The 17,686-nt window shown below is 37.0% G+C and overlaps 1 protein-coding gene across 1 annotated transcript in view; it reads right to left on the bottom strand.

The window, feature by feature from the left end:
- Nucleotides 1-17,125, bottom strand: part of PPP1R13B (protein phosphatase 1 regulatory subunit 13B) — a 60,916-nt gene extending 43,791 nt beyond the window's left edge. The window contains exon 1 of the mRNA XM_015818703.1: nt 17,065-17,125. Within this exon, the coding sequence (XP_015674189.1) occupies nt 17,065-17,073 (9 nt within the window). The 5' untranslated portion in view covers nt 17,074-17,125. The remainder of the gene's footprint in view (nt 1-17,064) is intronic.
- Nucleotides 17,126-17,686: the final 561 nt, after the last annotated feature.

The raw sequence follows: 17,686 nt of genomic DNA, 5'->3' as shown, positions 1-17,686 counted from the left end.
GTAAAGTACCAGGACGCAATCAGTAAAATAATATACAGGTGCCAAGGCTACCAGAGAATTCTCCAGATATGCATTATTTAAATGCAATAAATAAATAAAATAGCCAAAAAATGAATTTTCTACCAAATATTCACATATAGGTATTAAAGCAAAAAAAAAAAAATCTATTTTCTAAGAAAAGCAAAGCAGAATGCATTTAATTATGGAATATTATAAATATGCAAGGAATGTAGAAAAATATGCTACTTTTCAAAAATCTCTGCTACCCTTATCAATATTTGTAATGTAATTTTTAATTTGTAAGCTAGTATCTACAATGTGAGTGTAACAATATTCTGAAAATATTACTTTAAAAAACCTCAAGCACAAAATGTAAACATGCAAGTGAAAACAAATTCATGTACAAACAGTAAATTTCTAAACGTGAAAACATTACTGTCTGTAGTACATAATTGCAAACCGCCCCTAACTATGAATTGTTGTGAGAGCATCACGATAATGAAAAAAGTTGTTTTCATTCTCACCTTTTTTTTCATTATTTTGTTTACTTTTCTGTTTCTCTGATTTATGCTGTTCCTGTTGTGTTGCCAATTTTTGTCTTTTGATAAGTCTAAGAGGCTTTGAAGAATCATTCTTAAAGGGTTCCTCATATGTAAACCACAGAGAAAAAAGGTTTTTTAAAAAACAAAACAAAACAATATACAGTGAAAACTAGAATCTAAAACAGTCCCTGTGCACAGGCTGCAGTGAGAATCTACTTAAATGGGCATCTTCTGGATGCCTAGTAAATGAATACAAGAGATAATGACGTGTGAAGATAAGCCAGGCTAGTGAAGCAAGACAGAGCCTAGTGACAACAGATATTGTGGATTCGGTTTCACCTAATTAGGTAAGTTTAAAAGAAGAATTCACTTAATCAAATGTGTAGTATTAACCACTGCGTCAGTTTAAGAAATGCATGTCTAAATAATGAGAGAATTTAAAGTTGTCATTGAATTAAACAGAAAATAATGAGGTTTTAATACAGTTACATACTGTACATGTAACCTCTGGCTTTATATTCCAATTTTCCATCATTGTATCCCAATAATAAGAAAAAAATGTAACAATGGTAAGAATTTACACAAAGATCAGGGAATCTCAGCTAATGTTAAGTTTAGTTTAGCCCACTTCTCTAACTTACCAAGCTTATTTTGCATCTTATTTTTGTTTTTTATGTATTTGCTATTTCATCCAAATTTTAGCATTTGCAAATGTGATATAAATTCAATTCACCTCATTATCCATATCTTCTTCTATATAAATAAAAATGTAAATGTTCGTTTGTTCAAAATCTTAAATCTCCGAAAGTTCTTCACCGATTGCTTTGAAATTTTGACACAACGTTGCATTTGAATATGCGCGTGTTTTTATATACCTACTATTATATAGATGTCACACCTGTGACAGGTAAAAACATGTTTTTGAAAAACAGTGCCATCTGTTGGACGTAAAAGCAACACATGCTAGCATTGTGAAATTAAACATATTACAAACGTGCGCTTTCTCTTTTCTTTCTTTTCCATTTAACCAGACTGAGCCACAGCAACGCGTGGCCGGGTACAGCTAGTGATTAATAAGGACGCTGAAGAACATAATCCTAGACGCTGGCATCTCACTTGATACTTTTCTTCAGTTAGATGAATAAGCATTGACAAATACTCTTTAAGTATACTTTTTGTTATTTTTATATATACATCTAATTGCTATGCCTTCTAGCCCATATTTATTTAGTTTGCTGGAGTTCTTTCTGTTGCTGTAACCAAGATATATTTCATCTAGAGCATTCCACAATCTACTAAGAAACTATTTGATCCTGTAATCTAAGAAATTTATTTGATCAAAAAGTGAGATTTGGTTACTGTGACAAGACTTGTTTTTGACAAATCCATTCTAACTTCTAAAAATGGCCATACTGACTATTAAGTACTGAAAACAATTGGATTAAGACCCTTTTTAGAAATTTCCAGGTCCTGATGCCAGATTGTTCTTATTTTAGAAATCCTTTCTATTATTTTTTATTTTATAATACAGGAAAAAATATTTATTGTCCAATTTCAGGCTTCAACTGGATGGGGTGCAGTATCATCAGTATGCTGATGATACCCACTAATATAATCTCCACATTTAGGTCAATCAGAATAGAGTTGGAAGGGACCTTGTAGGTCAGGCATGTCAAACTCGTGACGTCACGTGACGTACTGGAGCTTTTTCGTCATTGCTGGCAATGGGGTGGGCGCGGCTCCAGTATGATGAAACCGGCCTGCGGGCCGGCAGTTTGACACCCCTGTTGTAGGTCTTCTAGTTCAACCCACTGCTCAAGCAGGGCACCCTATACCAGGGGTGTCAAACTCGCAACATCATGTGACGTGTCATTACGTATCATGACTTTTTTGCCATTGCCGGCAATGGGATGGGTTTTGTTATGATGCATCCAGCCCGCGGGCCCTGCCCTATACCATTTCAGATAGGTGGCTGTCCAGTCTTTTCTTAAAAACTTCCAGTGATGAAGCACCTACAACTTCTGAAGGCAAGCTGTTCCACTTGTTAATTATTCTCACTGTTAGAAAGTTTCTCCTTAATTCCAGGTTGTTTCTCTCCTTGATTAGTTTCCATCCGTTGTTTATCTTGCCTTCTGGTGCTTTGGAAAATAAGTTGACCCCCTCTTCTTTGTGGCAGCCCCTCAAATATGGAATAATGCTTTCATGTCGCCCCCTAGTCCTTCTTTTCTCTAGACTGGCCATATCCAATTCATTCAACCGTTCTTCATATGTTTTTGTTTCCAGGCCCTTAATCATCTTAGTTGTTCTTCTTTGCACTTTTTCCAAAGTCTCAACATCTTTTTTGTGATGTGGTGACCAAAACTGGATGCAATATTCCACATGTGGTCTTACTAAGGCTTTATAAAGCTGTACTAATACTTCATATGTTTTTGATTCTATGCCTCTGTTTATACAACCAAGGGTTGTATTAGCTTTTTTGGCTGCTGCCTCACACTGCTGCCTCATGTTTAAGTGATTGTCCATTAAGACTCCAAGGTCCCTCTCACAGTTACTGTTTTTGAGCCAGGTTTCATTTTGTAACTTTCATTTTTCCTGCCAAGGTGTAAAACCTTGTTCAAGTCTGTTAAGTCTTTTTGGATTCTGAGCTTGTCTTCTGGGTGGTTGGCTATTTCTGCCAGCTTAGTGTCATCTGCAAATTTGATGAGTTCCCCTTCTGTTCCCTCATCTCAGTCATTTATGAAGATATTGAAGAGTACTGGGCCTAAGACAGAATCTTGTGGTACCTCACTGCTTCCTTCCTTCCATGTAGAAGTAGCACCATTAAGGACTACTTGTTGAGTATGGTTTGTCAGCCAGTTACAAATCCATCTGGTGGTGATGCTGTCTAGCCCACATTTTTTTAGTTTACCAAGAAGTTTTTTAGTTTACCAAGAAGTTTGTGGTCTACTTTGTCGAATGCCTTGCTGAAATCTAAGTATACTTTGTCCACAGCATTCCGCTGGTCTACTAATTTAGTTACCGTATATACTCGAGTATAAGCCGAGTTTTTCAGCCCATTTTTGGGGCTGAAAAATGCCCCCCTCGGCTTATACTCGAGTCAGCGGCGGCGGTGGCGGCGGCGGGGGGTGGNGGCGGCGGGGGTGGGGCAGCGGCCAGGGAGGAACAGCCAAAATGCCCCCTCGGCTTATGCGCGGGTCACCAATTTTTCCCAGTTCTCTGTGGGAAAATCGGTCCCTCGGCTTATACTCGGGTCGACTTATACTCGAGTATATACGGTACTTGATCAAAGAATGAAATAAGATTAGTTTGGCATTATCTGTTTTTAACAAACCTGTGCTGGCTACTAGTTATAACTTCGTTTCTAGATATTTACAGATCTGTTTTTTGATTATTTTTTTCAATATGTCTCCAGGTATTGATGTTACGCTGATTTGTTTGTAGTTTCTTGGGTCTGTTTCCCCCTCTTTTTTTGACTATGGTGAAGGGTATAGCAGATAGTAGATAGGTGATGCTATGGCAGTGCTGGCTGAGTGCCAGGAGGCTGTGAGGATCTGGATGGAGAAGAATTGGCTTCACCTCAATCCTAACAAGATTGAGTGGTTTGGGTTTTTGGTCCTCCAAGCCCAGATAATATTTCATGACTCTGGATTGGGTGGCATTCCCCCAGATTGAATTGGTGCACAATCTGGGGGTCTTCCTAGACTTATACCACTCAAAACACAGTTGTGGCTGGGGGAGGGGCTTTGCACAGATTTGCACATCTCTTTGTACCCTTTCCAGGATTGGGAGGCTTTGTTCACAGTCACTCATGCCTTTGTTTGGATTATTGCAATATGCTCTAGCCGGGACTGTCCTTGAAGACCACCTGGAAGCTACAACTAGTCCATAATGCAGCAACACACAACAGTGATGGATGCACCTAGGTTTACCCATGTAATAGTTCTGTTGTACAAACTGCCCTGGCTCCCAGTTTCCTTCTGTATGCAATTCAAGTTGCTAGTCATTACATTTAAATACCTATATGGTACAGGGCTAGATCAGATAGGGTAGGTGTGCTCCTAGTCCTTTTGCTGAAATATTACTATCGTATGAGTTCTAGGAAGTGTGCCTTTTATGTGGCAGATCTTGCCCTAAGTAGCTTTCTCCCCCTGAAGTTTGGCAAACTTCTATCCTCCTAGCTTTCTGAAAAGCACTTAAGACCTGTTTTTTTCTCCCCAAGCACTGGGATACGATGCTACGGTTTAGTAGATTTGATGATGGACTGCAGGTGAAAGCTTAACTTTGGTTAAGGTTTTAAAGTCTGTGAGTTTTAATAGATATATGTATGTATAATGTTGTTTTAGAATTGATGTTAGCTGTTGGATGGGAACTGCCGAGAGTCTGATACAAGATGGATAGCTATATAAATTAATTAATTAACTGACGGATTTTGTCTTTTAATCCAGGGGCCCCGACCCCCAATCCGTGGACCAGTACCAGGCTGCGACATGCCACCAACCGGTCCGCACAAGCAAAGCCCCATCTGCAAGATGCAGGCAGCACACAAAAACATGCCCCCACTGGTTCGTGGAAAAACCTCTCTCCATGGAACCGGTTCCTGGTGCCCAAAAGGTCGAGGATCCCTTTTTTAATCCTAGTCTTCTCAACCACATTTTGGAACATATATGTTATTTCCAGAGAAGACTAAACCAAAATAAGAGTTGAATAATTCCATCTCGTCTTAGTTACATATTTTTATTAAGCAGATGTTCTGTTTCTTTTCTTTTTAAATTCTGAACACATCTGAAGCTTTTTATAGTTGTTAAAATTTATCACAATTGTTAGTTCATTCTCGACTTTTTGACAACATCTCTATCCTTCTGGGTTAGCTATGTATTCTTCCTTGATGACTGTCCCTTTTCCCTCCTCCTGTTATGTAATGTTTTAGGTTTCAGATTTTCACTGAGTTATGTGCAGCTGTACAAGTTTCTGCTGCTATCTTCCAATTTTTTCCTCATTGGCATTATTTTTAGTTGTGCTTTTAATAATTATTAAAAAAAATTATGTATTTATGTATTTATACAGTTCCAAATTAATAAAGCTGTTCCAGCTCAAAATATAAAATAAAACCAGTACAATACCTAAAGAAAGCAAACTGAATACCTAAAGAAAGCAAACTGTCTCCTCTCAAACAAGTCCCCTCTTTCACTGAGTCAAAACTGCTAGGAGTTAAATTTCACTGCTCAGCCAGTTGGGTAATTTATGCTAGTAAAGCTATTGCAAATGAACTGTTGAAAAAGATGTGAGGTATGCCGGTACATACAGTATCTCCTGGCTCTCAGATGCATTCAGTATTTAAAAAGAATATTCAATAAATCAAATATTCTAATGTATCTTCCTGTACCAAAAATAAAAAATAGATGCACCATCCCAGATGTGAGCGGGTCTGGCAAATAAGAAGCCCATCAGACCTTCCAGGATCAGACATTTATAGTGAAAAATTGGATGCACTTTCCAAATGGCTAGAAGCATACAGCTGTTTTAGACAGTTATGTAGATCTAAGGAAAATGAGAGGCCCCTGCAATGGGTGAGGGCTGAGAAGCATTTGAGAATAATAACTTCAGTGTGGCCTGAAAAAACAACATCAGAATGAAGGTATGAAATGAGTTATAAGCAACTTCAACCACAAAAAAAGATTAGGTGAGCTGTTTTGCTGGTAGTTAAAGAGAGCAAGAAAAGAAATTATTCTAAGGTGGAATTTGCCCCCTGTTTCACCACCTGTCTGTGGGTGGTGGGCAAATAATGGTACATATAATACATGAAATAAGGTAGGGGTCAAAAACTTTTTCCTTCATATAGGAGCCAGAAGCTGCTTTTTCCTCCATTTTCCAGGCAGACTCAGGCCCTGGGCTCATCTATGTGCCTTGCTCATTGGACAAGATGAAAATAGGGTGCACAGAGACTGGGAAGGAGGAAACAGGAGCGGTCACTGCTGCTTCTTCGGCCACACAAGCCAAGATGCAGTCTGAGAGTGGCTGCCACCACCATTTCTTCCTCCTTCCTTGCTCCACGTCACAGCTTGCTTTCACTGGGCAGGGCACTTGTTGCTCTGAACGTGCCAAGTAGCTGGTGAACCCATTACCAAAATGGCTCCCTTGTTTTTAGCACTGTCACTTCCAGGTGGATAAAACATTTATTTTAGGGAGTAGGGGCCAGATGATTTCAGGTAGGATGCCAACTTCTGAAACAAATCAGTCAAAAGTCTGCTCAGTCAGATCATCAGAAATGATCTGACTGAGCAAACCTTGGTTCTGAATACGGTACTTAAAACTCGAGATTCATTTAATGACTGATAAAAACAACAGTTCAAACTATTACTGTTTTCATGTTAGCAAGTCAGATTAAAAAGGAAACTATTTTTTCTGTATCCAAATGCCAACTATTGTGCCAATGATTAAATACATAATTAAAACTTGATATTTGTAACCATGGAGAAGACAATTTTAAAGATAGCATTTTCTTATATTACTACTGCTGCTCAAATATTTTTCTATCATGAACTAAAACTATGCAGTATAAAATTCTCAGTCTCTTCTGATGCATAAAACATATCTATTGGGCAGTTACCCAGTGCTAAAAAAGAGTTTTACAGAATATTTTTAAATTACTTATTCATAAGTAGTCTCCTACTCTGTTATACAGGGATATTTGAAGTTTCAATTATTAAGAGTTGTTGTTATAATGAAATAATAACTCATTTACAATGTAGAAGATTTTAAAATATAAATATAAACTCTTGCTTACTCTATCATTAGTATATAGCATGTATCATCAGATATTCAAAATCAGTACATAAAAATTATATAAAATTTAACCAAATTTTCTGTGCTTGGACAACACGCTAAACTAAAATATACTAAGCTAATTTGATTGTCACTGAGAAAATCTATCTATGTGCTGCTAAGGATTGAAAACATAATTACATAATCAGCCAATCAGTTGTAATCACACATACTAATCATTGATCCAATCATTATTGAATTTGTCCAATTTGTTGGGTTCATACAACCAAACCATAATTAACTACATAGGCTAAGCTCACAAAATACAATTAAATTTGAATCTAATCTGTTGTGTAAATCCAACAATACTTTACTCTTGCATGAACACAGCCAGCATTTAAATTTTAATGTAAATCATCCCATCTTTATGGTCACTTTCATGTAAAGCATCTAAATAGGTGATAAAGATTGAAATATTTTTTAAAAAATATGAACTATTTAACAGACATTCAATAGTTGAAGTAACATTCAATTAAAATGTTCTGAAAAGGTCATAGACAGATTTACTGCATTTTTATCACATACTGCAATTTATCACATCTAAGAGGTTATTGCAACTATGATAAACCATACAATGTAATAATAGTGCCAGCTTTGCAGGATGAAATTTCCACAGTAATACATCAAGATGTATTTTAAAATTAACAACAATTAGTTTTACAAAGGCGGATGGATAAAATGGAAAATGAGATTGAGGATCAGTTTATGATATTAAAGAAAACAAAAGAAGTCTCACTACAGTTGAACAAATCCACAATTATGAACAACAAAGCTATTTTAACAGCCTATGTACGACATTTTATTCAAACTTCATAAGAAAAGAAAGTGTTCTTTCAAAAAAATCTCTTAGTTAATGCAAAAAGAAATGATTTTTTATTATATTAAAACCATTTTCTGAAAAGGCCAATATTCTACTCATGAACATTGTTGTCCATGCATCTGATGAAGCTCCATTTATGCTAGAAAATCAGAACAATATTTTTGAAAAGGGAAGTTCCAAAAATGTTATGTACTCATTATGTAACTTATAGACAGCGTTTTGTTGCTAAATATTTAAGTCCATGTTTACATATTTCACTAATGTGAATACAACAACATTAAAATCAGTTTCAAGAATGAATAATAATTTTCACATCTTTGTCATAAAAGTAATGACCAGTGTGTTTCTATGTGGTTTTCTAAATGCAACTTTTTGACACGTTTTGTTGAATTATTCAGAAGAGTATTAGAGATTTATCTTTACAAACATAAGATTGATTTCTGAATTAAGATTGAAAAAGGGAAATTAATTTCTCTAAGGTATTTCAGAACCTTAATTAAATTAATCTAAAAATTCAGGATAAGCAAGTACTGTAACAATTATTAATTGCAATAGCAAATTAGTTAGATCTAATCACATATCTTGCAGAAATATTTCTATTAATTTCCTAAAGTATTCTCAAAGATTAGTTTAAAAGGGCTGACAGAGAAATTAAATTTGGAGGTTATTTACATGTTCTGAAAACTGACAGGATTATGATTCACTGACCTAATAAATTTGAAGATTGATGTATAGATAATGAATGCTTTCAAATAAGTGTGCATAATATACATGTTATGTATAAAGAAAGAAAATGGAATTATTCACAACAAATGCAAATTTGATTTTAATAAAACTGAATACTGACAATTCTGGCAGAACAAAATGAAACTACAAATGAAAAATAAAATTTAATTAACATTCATATTAACTTTTCAAACTTCATAACTTGCTGGATTGTTTTTAGTGCAGTCAATTGTGTTCTCATGAAAGAAAAAAAATCACTTGGCTGTAGCATTAAGAGATCTTTGTTTGACCCTATCAGCTTTAAAGTCTGATAATGAATTGTGGTTGAAGGACATCAGCCACAAATATGACATTTAAATGAAAAATAAAATAATTTTAATATTTCATATTTTAGGAATATGTTTATATGCATGTTACTTTATCACATTCAGAAAATTATCATCCATTCTTGAAACTTATTTTATTCGCATTTAGAATACTTTTTGTGATCCTAGTTAGAGTACAATTATTAACAGTACCAAAAACTTTTAACAACTTTGTCACTTTATTAAAAAATAATGTTGAAAATAGCCATTTCTATAGATGTGCAGTAAACCTTTTCCAAATGATGCTCCAAATGATGATCCAAAAAAGGTTAACCATTATAATGGACCCTGCCCATTACTGTCTAAACTCAGGATAAATGTTAAATAAGCCACATCATTAATGATCCCTCATCCCTGCTTTCCTCAATGAATTTGTTAAATGAATGTGCAGGCCATTAAGTGTGCGTGAGGTGCCTAAGGGGTGACCCTGGAGGGCCTAGTGCAAGCACAAGCTCACCTGCCTTGGGCCTCTCAAGGCATCCCCCGCCCCTGAAATACCCATGCTCCACTTCCCATCCCTTGGAGTCCCCACACCCATTTGGACCTCCTCTGCCCCTCACAATTGCTCACGTACCTTGCAAACATCTGCAGAGCTCAGGAGGAAGAGGAAAGGAAGAGAGCAGGCTTTGAAATCTGAGCTAGATCTGGGCAAAGCTACCCTTTCCCCTCCATTAAGGGAAACCTCTGCATTTTGAAATCTGAGCTAGATCATATTTCTCAATGGCTAAACACTATGATTGGCTAGCTTGAGAAAGAACTATGGTTTACAAAGAAATGTTTAATTCATCAGCAAAGCAGCCTTTACCCCTCCATGCAGCAAGGCAGACCAGAACTAGTTCAGATTTCAAAACACAGAAGTTTCTCTGTGCGGAGGGGAAAAGACTGCTTTGCTGGTGAATTAAACATTTCCTTGCAAAGCACAGGGCTCTCCCGGATGGTGATGCTTAGCCGCTTTGTTGCTAGGCTGCAGGGGTGGCTGGCTCGAAAAAGACGCTGTTTGTAGAATTCTCTCACATGTTCCAGCAAGAGAGGCCTCCTCTCCTTCCCTTCCCCCACCTCCTGAGCTCTGCAGATCTTCACAAGGTGAGTGGTTGTGAGTCGTGAAGAAATGTGTGGAATCCAATGGGGCAAAGCAGGCCTAATGCCTTTGGGGACCTGGCAGGACCAGGATGGGGGGAGAAATAGGTGGGCACACTGCAGTATCTCTGCAGTCAGTCATAAGGGCAAACAACTGGGTGGGCTCTGTAGATTTCATAACTTTGAAACAGGGTCATATATAGCTTTTGGAAGGGTCTATTATAACTTTGAACAGTCATTAAATGACCTGTCATACCTCAAGAACTACTTTTAACTGTAGAGTTAAGATTTTAGCATTTCTCCCTACAATTTCAAAATGTATTTTAATTTATACTTCTGTATTCAAAATAAAGTTTTGGACTATATGGCATTACTTTGAAAAGCCTAGATCGTGCCATCTTTTCCAAACTTTATATTGCCCTAAGGCAGTGGTGGCGAACCTATAGTGCCAGAGGCGGTACTTGGAGCCCTCTCTGTGGACACACGTGCCGTTGTCCCAGCCTTGCTTCCTTCCGTGATCCCCTCACCAGCAGCCTCCCTGGAGGAGAGTTGCCCCCGAGTGTGGCCCATGCGGAGCAGCACAGCCAAGGACATGGCAGCCAGGCAGCATTGACAAGACTCTGCCCTCACACCCCATCGCGCACAGTTGATGCTGCGGGGCGCGGGCAGAGGGATGGCCGCAATGGTGCTGCTAGGCTGCCTGGGCGATCTGCGGCAGGCCGTGGAGGTGGTGAGTGACCCTGTGGGCAGGCGGGGTGAGGGTGGGGCAGGGGGTGGAGTGGGGTAGGGCCAGTTTTGGGGCACTCGAGTCTCTAAAAGATTCGCCATCACTGCCCTAAGATATCATTTTGAAGGGGTTTTTTTTACATCAATCAGATCAAACGTAATGAGGGAATAGATAAAGGTGGAGAACATATTACTACTTCAGTGCACCAAAATTTATAATGAGTTAAAAAAGATACAACAAAATTGATAAAATAGAAAATTTTCCAGAGAGGGGGGGATATTAATCATTAAAGATATGCAAATTGCTATATTACATAAATGGAATACACAGTTATTTTGTAGTTAACAATACACTAATTACAAAAATGGCAATATATTTCCCATGAGTGAGAAATTAAAAAATGTTAAAACCTATAGGTTCTTAGTGGCTAGCTATATGGGCATTTTATTGTTTATGTGATTATTTGAAAAAGGTGCTGTTACGCAATCATACAATTCTTACTTAAAAAGGACAATAAAAGAAAATTTTATTTGGAATAGAAACAAAAATCTAATCATTAAAACAAACTCTTATAATAACAATTTATTTGCAATTTGGGAAAATGTATAGACTCATAGATTTAGCACCTCTAATAGCTATATACTGCAATTAGATGTTCTTTAAAATTCATTTTGAATTTTCTTTATCTCAATCTTTCTTTTAAAAATTAAGTGACTGGTTAAATGCCGATTTACTCTAACCCCTGGATTTTAACTTAATTCATTGTTTTTTCACTGTTTTACTCTGCAATTCTGAATTACTTTCACTTTTTCTGTATGGAAGTCAATGTATATTTCCTGAGTAGTGAAAGTGACCTGTTTGGATTCATGTTTGCATTAGATTTTCACTACACAGATTTCACATTTTCTAAACTTTTAAAAAGCTTTGGTCTTCATTTTTTAAACTTTTGATGGAAATTTTCCTTTTTTTCCATCCTTCTTTATTGTGAGAAATATTATCTCAACATTTTCTGTGGCTACTTTGTTACAGTATATCTAACTTCCCTGTCCTTGAAAGGAACTGTTTATGTCTGGTGGTGAATGCTCAATTACAGGATTATATTAAAAATGCAAACAATGCACCAATTTAAAGATAAAGCATTTCGGGAGGCCTTCAGGAAAAATGCTTTTTAACCTACAAGTTCAAATTGAAAACTTTGGTTAAAAAAATTGATAAAATAACAATAGTTCAAATCAACCTAAAGAGGATATCCAACTTAAGCACCTGTAACCAAACCCTAGCTAGTCTTATCATGGATGGATTGGAATCTAAACTGCATTTGGCAGATTTCAAAGGAACTTGGTTTGGAAACTGCAAGTTTGTTAAAGAAGTCTGAAAGAGATATGGATTCTACAGATTTGGAGTTAACAGTATCAATGAATAATGAACTGGACTTTCTTAAGAAGATTGATGGTGATTGGGAAATGGACTTGCTACACTTAACTGGAAAACAATTTGGACTGGAGTTTTTGGGGGAAAATGGATCAAAAATAGAAGTTTATGATTCAGGAGAATAAGATACAATTGTTGGAAAAATTTCCAACCAAAATCTTAAGGAAAATTTTTCTTATTAAGAATAAATAAGGACATTTGATCCTGGGCAGATCAGAGATAATGATTGTGGTGATTTATGGTAGATAAGCCACTGCAGACTATCTATGAGTTAAATACAAAAATAAATTGTTAACAGAGGACTTTTAAGTTTAATTTTACTGTTGATTCACCTGTTAACTACTTTGCTTTTATATATAGTAGATAGATGACAGGTCAAATTAGTTGCAAATAGCTGTTGAAGTTTATAAATTTTGGGCATGCTTCACAAGGGGAGGAAACTAATATTGTTGCAATATATTTATCAACATTCAACTGGGGGGACAATATATGTATATGTGATTTTGTTCTATATCCTTTTAATGCGCATTCTGTTTTCTGTCATTTTTAATGTTTTGTCAAACTTTGTTTTCTTTTTTACCTTAACTTTCTGAATAAATATTTACTCAAAAAAAAGTTATATAGAAAAATTTCTCATTGATATAATTTGAAATTAACTATAGGGAAAACTGAAAAAACAAAAGGCAAAAGATTAATAATTCTAAAACAACTATCATAGTAGTAGAGCATATCACAACACTTTGAGAATAAGTATACATCTACAGTAACTATATTTTTAAAAGCAGTGTAAGGAAAAAAAGTGAAAAAGCATGGTGAATTTGATTTTTTTACCGTATCAGAAAATGCAAGTAATTTTTCTCAATATTAGTAAGATGGTAGTCACTATATAAGGTGGGGTTCATGTGATTGTAAGTTGCTATTTTGTGACTGAAACAAATTAATTGAGAAACAAAAGAGAAGTACTCAACATTCCACTAACCCATACCTTATTGCCCCCTATATGTATGAGAAAACATTGTTGGGGAAATATAGCATATTAATACTTATATTTTATTATGGATCCACATTATTATAAACCAAGAAATGTATAATAATTCCTTCCTAGTATCCCCAGATTTGTATAAATTCCCAATTCAGTTCTAACTGTGGCAGCTCAAGTCCTTTATCCAAACTCCAAATACTTCTCAAATGTTGTTATAGCGTTTGTTCTAGTATTGGTGTTTGTTTTAAGCCCCAAACTTCAGCTCAATATAAGAGCACTGGAGTGACCCTGGACTTATATAAATTAATAATTAGGGATAAGGAATCTGAATAACTATGTTTATTTTTTTAATTTAGGGAGTAGATTCACTCCTGCTCTTGTTCTAAGTGAGCTTCTTTGATGATGAAGGAGCCAAGATCCAGCCTCAGAAAAAACTACCCCTAGGTAAGGAAAGGTATTAACTTGCTTTATTGGCTCATCATATAATAGCCACCTATGGCTATGGTGTTGTTTTCCAAAACCCTTAATTTTTTTACTTTGATTTATTAATAATTAGAGATTATAACAATAGGAGCCAAGTCTTCTTAACAACCTACAGAATCCCACTTGTAAATATGACAGTAATATATTACCAGTGTACACTAAGATATTACAATGTATATAGTGTATGATGCCTTAGGCATGTGTTCTTCACGATACTTCATTACTCTTGGTAAGTCAACGTATAGACTAAATAACAATGGTGCAGGTTGAAACTAAAAAAAAGTAAAGAAGGCAATAATTGAGGGGACTTCACTACAGAAATAGGTGAGACATCTGTTCCAAATTTATGGAAACTATTTTCCTTGCTATTATTTTTTCCTAAAAGATCTGAAGCATTCATTCATTAATGTAACTGTGATATTAGATTACTATAGTTGATGTATGAATTTGTGGATATAAAATATAGAAATATTAAAAAAGTAGAAATATTGGAAAAATATTAAAATATAAAAATGCTAAAACCTTTATATAATAGAACAATGTTTCTTAAAGTGTGGTCCTAGGACTTTGGGGGTCTCCCAAGAATCTCCCAGGAGTCCTCAACATCAAAATTATTTGCCAGCCTATGTTGAAAAATAATACAATATTAAAATCCCCATCAAACAATTGTGAGAAATGATGACATCAATGAAGGTGTCTATTTTAATTTGTAATATAATAAATATCAATAAATATCAATAAATACAACCAAAAGCTCTTTTGGGATTTCCCATAATTTTTAAAAGCAGTAAGGGGATCTGAGAAAAAAAAAGGTTAAGAAACACAATTATATAGAAATCATACAGTATTTAGAAAATGGAAGTTCACTTCAGTTGTACAATGCCTGTAAAGATGATTAGGTTTCATTTTACATCTGCTTTCTAATAATGTTATGATCATCTTGCAAGCTAACACTTTGAAAGCAAAAACTTCTAGATGGCATTTTTCATAAAACTACATCCAGTGACATGCCTTATTAACTGAATGCAATCTAAAGAACAATCTACTGAATGAAATCAGGAAGTATTCTTGAATGACTGTGATGACAGTCATTAAGTTTACATACACCCAAACAAAAAGATAGCCATGCTGATTCATCAGAAAAAAATAAGTTAGATAATACCTTTACTAAGACCAATCAAAATGCTACAAAAATTTCCCATGCTTTCTTAAAAATCTGAAACCATAAAAATATTTTGCAACATTTTGGTTCAGTCTAATAAAAATATTTCCCAATTATGTATTATGCTTGAAAATGTTTTCCATTCCAGAGATTTACAATCATCTGCATCTTCTATAAACTCATTAATTCTAAATATCCCTGTTTTTGACAACTGTAATATACCATCATCACAGAATCAGTGGGAGTTAACCAAATAGGTTTGTCTCATCCTTACCAAAATGCTTTATGCTACAGAAATTTCATCTAAACTATTACTTTATAATTTCACCATGCACAGTCAACATTTATTTCTTACTCATGTTCTCATGTTCAAGCAGTTTTTCTTATGGTTAGTAATACAAGAAATCCTGCCCCTCCCTTATTTATTGGAAGATATATTAAGAAATGTTTAATTAGATATACTTCTTTCTAAAAACTATGTGATTTCTTCTGCATATCAAGAGCAATTCAGGAAAAATAATTTCCTAAGCCAAGCAAATAAGTATTCTATCTTTACAGATTATTATATATAAAAAATAAAGTACAGCCAACTAACGTAGAAAGCATATTGCTGATAAACATTATTTTAAAAATCCTACCAATGTTGGGAAAGATAAAACACCAAAGCAAGGTCACATTGTTTTATGTTGAGATGAGCAGCAAAACATGCTGCAAGCATGTTTCCAGGAGGCAACAAATTATATATTTAAATAAATAAATACAGAGAGTACAGAATGAACTATGCAGCCTGATCTAATACTTCCTGTTTCGGTTACATAGAAATCCAACTATATTCACTCCTAAGGCTTTCTGGATTGGGATTTACTCATAAAAAAGTAGACGTAGGATTGCAGCAAGAATGTGCCTCTTTCTAGCCTTTCCCCATACATATTATATTTTCTTTGAAGCATATTCAGATTATTACCCCTGGATTGTGCCAGACGAAAGGCCAGAGAACTCATACACCTCAATTTTCCCCATCTTAATTCTCTACAAAACGCCTGAAGGACACAGCATTCCCGTGACAAAGAGCAACCTTTCCCTAAGCATGAACCCAACATAGCAATGTAAGGTTGTGTAAGAACCTTGTAAGGATGTGTAAGATGTAACCACTGATGGTTTGGGGGGGTGTGTGTGTGGATTGGCAGCAGTGGTTTAAATCCTCCTGACAGGTTGACCAACCTTTTCTTAGGGAGGGCTGAGAGAGAAACTAACCATATTTTTTTAAAAAAGGAAGGGGGATTATAATCAAGACATGGCTTTTTCAGCAAGCGGACCTGGCCTAGGGAGGATTTTATACTGGGTTCATTTTAAGGAATTTGAAAATACACAACTTTAACATTTGGTTTAATTCGGTTTTACAGGGGGGGGATTGTATATGCCTTTGTTTTAAATATGTTGTGCGCCGCCCTGAGTCCCGCCGGGAGAAGGGCGGCATATAAATTAAATTAAATAAATAAATAAAAAATAAATAATCCGACCCCGTCCTTCAGAAAACCCCAACATCTAACCTTATCACTTACAGGAAAACCCTGAACGGCCTGGCCCCGTCCCATTCAGCTGCTTATGGCACAGAAGGCGGGGGGGGGGGAGGAGGAGGAGGAGGGAGGGAAAATCCTTCCTGCATCTGTTGGGAAAGGGGGGAAAAACAAAACGTGCGGCGCGGTGCTCCCCAACAACTGCCTCTAATCTCGAATCAAGGTCTGTGCAGGAATAGGCTGAAGATCCCAGATACCGGATCGTTACGAAGGCTGTTTCGGCGACTACCTCTGGCCGGCCTTTCGCCGCAACACCCGGGACTATCCCCACTACGATTCCTCCTCCTCCTCCTTCTCCTCCCCCCGATAAACTGTACCCCTCTTTTCTACCCCACCGCAATCCTGCTCACCGGCATCATTTCCGGCGCTGTCACTCGTGCTAATCAAGACGCCGGTCAGAGGAACGAAGGAAAGAAAGGGGGGGGCAGGGCGACCGCGGACCAGGCCTGGCTGCGCTGCCGCTCCTTCTGGCTCTCGGGACCGGAATACAGGCTGGCTTCGAGGACGGTGGCCAGGCTCCGTTGTCCTATTTGCCCCTCTCGGAACGGTATCCTCGTTTTCTGGGTTTTTTTCCCCTTTTTCTTGCCGTCCTCACTGCACGGGCGGGGATGACAGCGGCCGCAGTATCCAGAAAGGGCAACGCTAGCCACGGCCGCCGCCGCCGCCGCTGCCGCCGCCTCGTCCTCCTCCTCCTTTTCTCCTCAGAGTTTTTTTTTTTTTTTTGCCTCAGCTCCGCTCTAGTCCGCCTCGCCAGGGGTTAACGACGGCGCTTCCCTATTGGCCGAGGCAGGAGGGAAAAGGGGGAGGGGTTTTCCCCGCTGCCCTTGGAATGAGCAGGAAAAGGGGAGGAGGCAGAGAGAGAGAGGAATGCGAGGCGCGCGGAGGGCGTGGCCGCCTACCTGCTCTTTGGGTCGCGCGTGACACGGCCCGGGTTATTATTGCTGGTGCTTTTTAGGATGCCGGAAGGAGCCA

This window comes from Protobothrops mucrosquamatus, unplaced genomic scaffold, assembly GCF_001527695.2.
Source record: "Protobothrops mucrosquamatus isolate PMUCROS unplaced genomic scaffold, P.Mucros_1.0 scaffold779, whole genome shotgun sequence".
NCBI lineage: Eukaryota > Metazoa > Chordata > Lepidosauria > Squamata > Viperidae > Protobothrops > Protobothrops mucrosquamatus.
This window is presented reverse-complemented; position numbering and strand designations above follow the sequence as displayed.